Below are 5,544 nucleotides of genomic sequence, written 5' to 3' on the forward strand. Positions count from 1 at the left end.
AGAGGTCACAACGTCTATTTATTTCCCACACGTTACGCTTGTCACCATGGCTAGCATTCAAGGGTTAGGGCCACCTTGCAGGCCGAGTAAAAACTGCTGGTGGCTGGTGGTGGCCCTTCTTCCTACTAGTTTCCTATAACACACACGGCACAGGCGACCTCGCAGACCACCAGGGAGCCTCCAACACTGCTGCTGGCACAGGGGGGCCAGCAGGTCCCCCAACTCCCCGCCCAAGCAGGGGCTGCGGGACGGCCATGGTGGCCTCGAGTCCTGGGCAGGCTGCCCAGCCCGACTGCGTTTGCCCTCCTAGGAGGACGCCTGGCAATCATGGGCCGAGGTGGGTGACACCAGGGCCCCGAGCACCGGGCGGGACACACAGACAGGCTAGGACGGTGGGGATGGCTCGGGGCCAGGCCCAAACCAAGGTCATGAGCACGCCCCTTGCGGTCTGCTGGGCAAGTGCTGGGGAGAGAGGCCTGAAGGGGTGAAACGTAAATCTGTCAAAACGTCAATGAGAAGAGGTCCCCAGCTGTCCCCACGGCCTGGGAAACAAGGGTCTTCCAGGAGTCTGCAGCCAGAGTCCCCTCACGTAAGAACTGGTGGTCCAAAGGCCCGGGGGATGCTGGTGCTCAGACTGGGGCTGGCAGTGAGCTTGTCCCAGCAGGGTGTGGCCGGGTGGCCAAGGCCGACTCAGAAAGCAGCTTCTCCTGCGCTGGGGGGCCCCCTGCAGACAGACCGAGGCGCGGGGGGGCCTGTAGGAAGAGGGGATATGACGCGGCTGGACATACAACTGGCCGCTGCTTGGGAGAGTGGCCTGAGGCCCATCTCCACCCCAGAACATTCTAGAAAATACTTTAGTGGCTGGGTTTCCGGGGGCTGGGGGAGATCGGTGCTGGTCCGTGTTCACAGCTTGCTGGCTCTGTTCTGAGAAGGTCTGGGGCCGTGAGGGCATACAAAAAGGGAAGGGGGGGGGGCGGAGGATAAAATAAAAATCGTAGAAATCCGTCTGAACATGCAGGTCCAATTCTTTTTCTTTTTCTCTCTCGGGCAGTCCAACGGGAGCAAACGGCAGGATGCACGGAGGCCTCTGACTGGCTGGGAAGGGCCCGATGCCACTGCGACGGCTGGAGGGACGAGACATGGGGCCGTCGGTCGGGTGGCGCCCGGGCTCCAGGGGACATGGCCGCCACTGCTGAAACCCAAGTCCCCCCACTTCCGCGTGGCTGGCGGTGGCCGGGCTGGTGTGGAAACAGCACGGGCACCGTCACAGGTAGTTCTGGGCCCAGACGTGACTATGTCAGGGACGGTACTTTGGGGATGAGGTTCCAACCAATAACGGGCACAAACTTGGCCTCGGCTATGTTTTTTTGTCTTAAAATTAAGGCCAAAAAGAAAAACAAGAAAACATGACCCAAATATTAATGTTAGTTGCTCAGGATGGAAAGATTGAAGTTCTTTTATCTGCCTTTTTACTTCTTTTTCCCACTTTTCTATAAAAAATCACATTGAGAACGATGATAACTTAGAAGTGACACCAAATCCAAGATGCAAAGGTCTCGGGCAGGAAGGTGCCTGCAGCCTGCACCCAGGGAGCGGGGTCACTGGGGTCAGACGAGGCGGAGGCCGGCCAGGCGGTAACTGAGCTGGCGAGGTGAGGGGGGACCCCCAGGACGCCCCAGCGCATCGCTAAGCAACCGCACATGTAACATCTGCTCACAGCAAAACCGAACCAACCCCCACGGAGCTGGGCAGAACGCCAGGTGCCGCCTGCTCTCCCACCATGGGCGACCTCGCCCCACACACGCGCAGAAAAGGGCTCTGCCGTCGCCGTCCCACACACTCGTCGCCTGTGGTCGCTCAGGCACCAGCCTAAACCCAGGGAGCGGGGTTTCGCCCTTTGCCCTCCATGGAGTCAGAGCGGGTTGTGCTGGAAATACCTAGGAGGGGGTCCAAGGGCCCGGACACCCCCCCACAGGGCTGCAGGGATTCAGGGACACCCTCCCGACTTTGAAGACCCAGGCAGCTTGGCGGTCTGCGGGGACTCACGTGGGCGGTCACTCTTGCTGGTCGTCGTTGCTGGCACTGGGCGTCCGACTTCGGATCTGACTTCGAAGCTGCTCAATCAGCTCTGGGTTCTGCTGCTGCATCTGCTGAGCGAACTGCTGGCCCCTGTTGGGGGCGCCCGACTCAGTGGGGCAGGGCCCGCACCCACCGCCCTCCGCCCAGGCGTCCGTGGGGGCCTCCCATGGGTGCCCCGTGAGGGCGGAGTGGCCAGTGGAAGACATGGGGCCTACGGGGCGCCTGGGACACAGTGACACTTCCCTTCCCCTGTCCGCCCAGGCCCCGCAAAGCAGGTCTACTCACGCCTGGATGAGACTGGCCAGGTCGTTCTGCGAGGGGTTGGTGCCAGGAGTCCCCAGGGGGTTGTGGCCACCGGAAATCATCCCAGACATGCTGCAGGGAACGCCCGTGACTTGCACTGGACAGCCCAGTGTCCCTGGGCCCCACCAGCCCTCACCTCCGCTAGCGCAAGACACTCTGTCACCAAGGGCTCACCCGCACCTCGGTCCACTGCACCCCGATGGACCCACTTTCCCAGACACCGTCTTTTGTGTGAAACAGTGACTCATTCTTAATGGGGCAATTCTGGCCCCCAAATGACACTGGGAAAGCCTGTGACACAAAAGGCCACACAGCGTATGACCCCATTTACGTAAGATGGCCAAAACAAGTACGCCCCGGGAACAGTGGGAGAGGGTTGTCAGGTGTGGGAAGGAGATCACTACAATGAAGACAGGGCTCTTTCAGGGGCGATGGAATGTTCTGGAACTAGGTGGTGGTGCTGCATGACACTGTGAAAGCTCAGGGCTGCTGAGTTGCAACCGAAACGGTGACAATGGTAAAGATTACACGGCAAAGAGACACAAGCACGAGACCCAGGGACGAGGCTGCCACTTACAGCTGCTGGACTTGGGGGTTGTTCATCAGATTGGAAGCCTGGGGAAGAACCAGTCGTCAGGGTGGCTGCCGGCGTGTGGTGGCCAACACCTCCCTGCGAGCCACCCCCCACGCTCTCCCCACCACGCGTCTCCCCACTGTGATTGGCCTGGGGCCTTGCTTTAAGGCTCTGGGCACCTCGTCGCTTCTGGGGGCCACTAGGATTCACCCGGTAGACAGACTCTGTCTTGGCCACTGAGCGTGACAGGAGAGCCAGGCCGGCCCCCGCCCCACAATGAATGACGCGGCACGGGGACTTGGTGCAGTCACCTCCCCACTAGGACATCTCCTCAGGCCCCAGGCAGAGCGGACGGGTAGGAACGGCAGGGCCGCCTAATACCCGCAAGGAGTTGGCACTCGGCCACCCTCTGGCCCAACCCCGCAGTGCTGGAGCCATTGTGGACACGCAGATGCACGGCCCGGCAGTGCCGGCAGCGGCTGACCCGGGGGGCGAGGTCGAAGGCGTGACTGACGCCCCCTGGAGAGACCGTGTCCATCTGCCCTGTGCTTTTGCCCTGTGCTTTTGCGGAGGCCTAGGCCTGCAATGAAGGCGCGACCCCGGCCCCCTAGGAGGTGACACGCTCCTTGCTGCAGTGAGGATGTGATGTGAGCACAGCGGGTTCCGCTGTGTTCTCCTCCTGACAGTTTGAGACCCTGTGCCCGAGGCCCCGTGCGCCAGCAGCGCAGCCTCAGGCAGAGTGCGGCCACCCAGGAAGACCTGGGCACGCGTGTGCACAGGGGCTGCTCTCAAAGGATGGGCGCCTCTGAGCTTCAGCCTCTGGCACTGGAAGGCTGCTCTCCCGCCTCGGGGCCACACGCGTGCCACTGTCTCTTCTTAACCTAGGGCAACAGATGTGGCCTTATTACTGCCACTGTCCCCTGCAAGGAAACCAGGCTGGGGGAGGGGATGGGGCCTTCTCGGGTCATTCAGTTGGGAGACAGGACTGGGATGTTTGTCCTCTGTGCTCGATACTGGCGGATGGGAGGGGGGGTGTCTCACTTGGGGCCATTTTGCCCCCAGGGGACTCGCGAGATCTGGGACATCTGTGGTTGTCACTCTGGAGCTGTTCCTAGCATCAAGTAGGTGGGAGTGAGGCATTCAGGTCAGCCCCCGGCAGTACCAGGATGCCCCCACAGAGGGACCCGGCCCGTGTCTGCGGGGCCGCGTCGGTGGCCCTGGCATGTGACAGGCCCGGCGGTGGCGGGGACACGCACCATGCTCATGAAGCTGGGGTTGTTCAGCAAGCCTGCGATGTCGAAGCTGCCGGCCCCGCCCGTCTGTGGGGATAAGGAAAGTGCCAGTGAGTGGCACTGAACACAGGACTGTGACACTGACACTGAGAACCAAGCCGTACGCCCGCGGGGCCGTCTGGAGCTCAGACAGACAGTCTCAGCCTGGGCGGCGGGCTCTGTGCACGAACCCGCTGCCCATCACCTGGGACGAGCAGTGTGAGCCCACCCTTCGTTTTCCAATGCTGACTCCTGGGCCTTGTGGACCCTGGAGGGACAGCCCCACCCCGGGTGACCAACTCCTAGGGATGGTCACCAACTGGTCCAGGAGTGCACCTTCCAAATGCAAAACAGTCAACCCCGAGCCCACCCTAGCCCTGCCTCCGAGGCTCACATGCCCCGGGCCCGTCCCTCTGCACTGGTCACCGCAGGCCAGTTGCCAGACTTCTGGGGTCAGCCCCGTCCCAGAGCCCCTGGGGTTGAACACGCCAGCCAGCCCTAGACCTCCCCTGCTTTTCAGTGGCCACGAATAACAGCTCTAGACCCCTCACCTCCTGCCCACTGTGGCACTTCCCCGTGTGGCCCCAAGTGTCGGCCTGGTTTGTGCCCTGCCTCTCCACCAGAAGCACAGCCCTCATTCCCAGGGGTGACTCACGGGACTGGGCGCCTCCCTCAGCTTCAGCTCCGCTATCTTGAGGTTGGACTTGTACGTCTCGTTGTCGGGGTCCAGCTCCAGGGCCTTCTTGTAGTAGACCACGGCCTCTGTGTGCTTGTTCAAGCTGGACAGCGCCAGGCTGGGGGGAGGCCAGGGACGTGGGGAGGGGACCCAAGAGCTGTGTGCCCCTCACCCCCACACTGTCTCTGTGTCCACACCCTCGTCCTACATGTGGGCTCGGCGGAGGGGACAGAAGAGGGGGCCGGGGAGGGGCTGAGAAGACGGGCAATGAAGAGAATGCAGACGCTCAGGAACTGGGGCCTTGGTGGGACCAGCACCAAGGGCTCTGAAGGCCCAAAGGTGGGTGCTCGAGGTGGCGGAGGGGGGGACGCAGATAGAAGTGTGTGTGTTTGGTCCTTGTCCCTGTTCCTGGCACAGAGCTACGACAATCCTCCAACTTCCTGAGTCACAGGTATGTCCTTTGACAATTTTAACAACCCCCTTTGATCACACCTAGAGGGTGATGCAGCCACGTGCAAGGAGGGCGGTACGCCCCGACTCCACAGGGACCGAGTCCCTGCTCCCAGGACCCCTCTGCACACTGCCCATGTGTCTCTTCGTCTGTCCTTTCTACCAAGCTGGTGAACGTGACACAGTGTTCC

The 5,544-nt window shown here is 61.8% G+C and overlaps 1 protein-coding gene across 1 annotated transcript in view; it reads right to left on the reverse strand.

The window, feature by feature from the left end:
• The window catches only part of SGTA (small glutamine rich tetratricopeptide repeat containing alpha), a 19,262-nt gene continuing 13,718 nt past the window's right edge, over positions 1–5,544 (reverse strand). The window contains exons 6-11 of the mRNA XM_015600698.1: positions 4,883–5,021; positions 4,213–4,275; positions 2,960–2,997; positions 2,365–2,454; positions 2,047–2,169; positions 1–1,124 (exon numbers count right to left, since the gene is read on the reverse strand). Coding sequence (XP_015456184.1) covers positions 2,055–2,169; positions 2,365–2,454; positions 2,960–2,997; positions 4,213–4,275; positions 4,883–5,021 — 445 coding nt within the window. The 3' untranslated portion in view covers positions 1–1,124; positions 2,047–2,054. The remainder of the gene's footprint in view (positions 1,125–2,046; positions 2,170–2,364; positions 2,455–2,959; positions 2,998–4,212; positions 4,276–4,882; positions 5,022–5,544) is intronic.

Source organism: Pteropus alecto, unplaced genomic scaffold, assembly GCF_000325575.1.
Source record: "Pteropus alecto unplaced genomic scaffold, ASM32557v1 scaffold30, whole genome shotgun sequence".
NCBI lineage: Eukaryota > Metazoa > Chordata > Mammalia > Chiroptera > Pteropodidae > Pteropus > Pteropus alecto.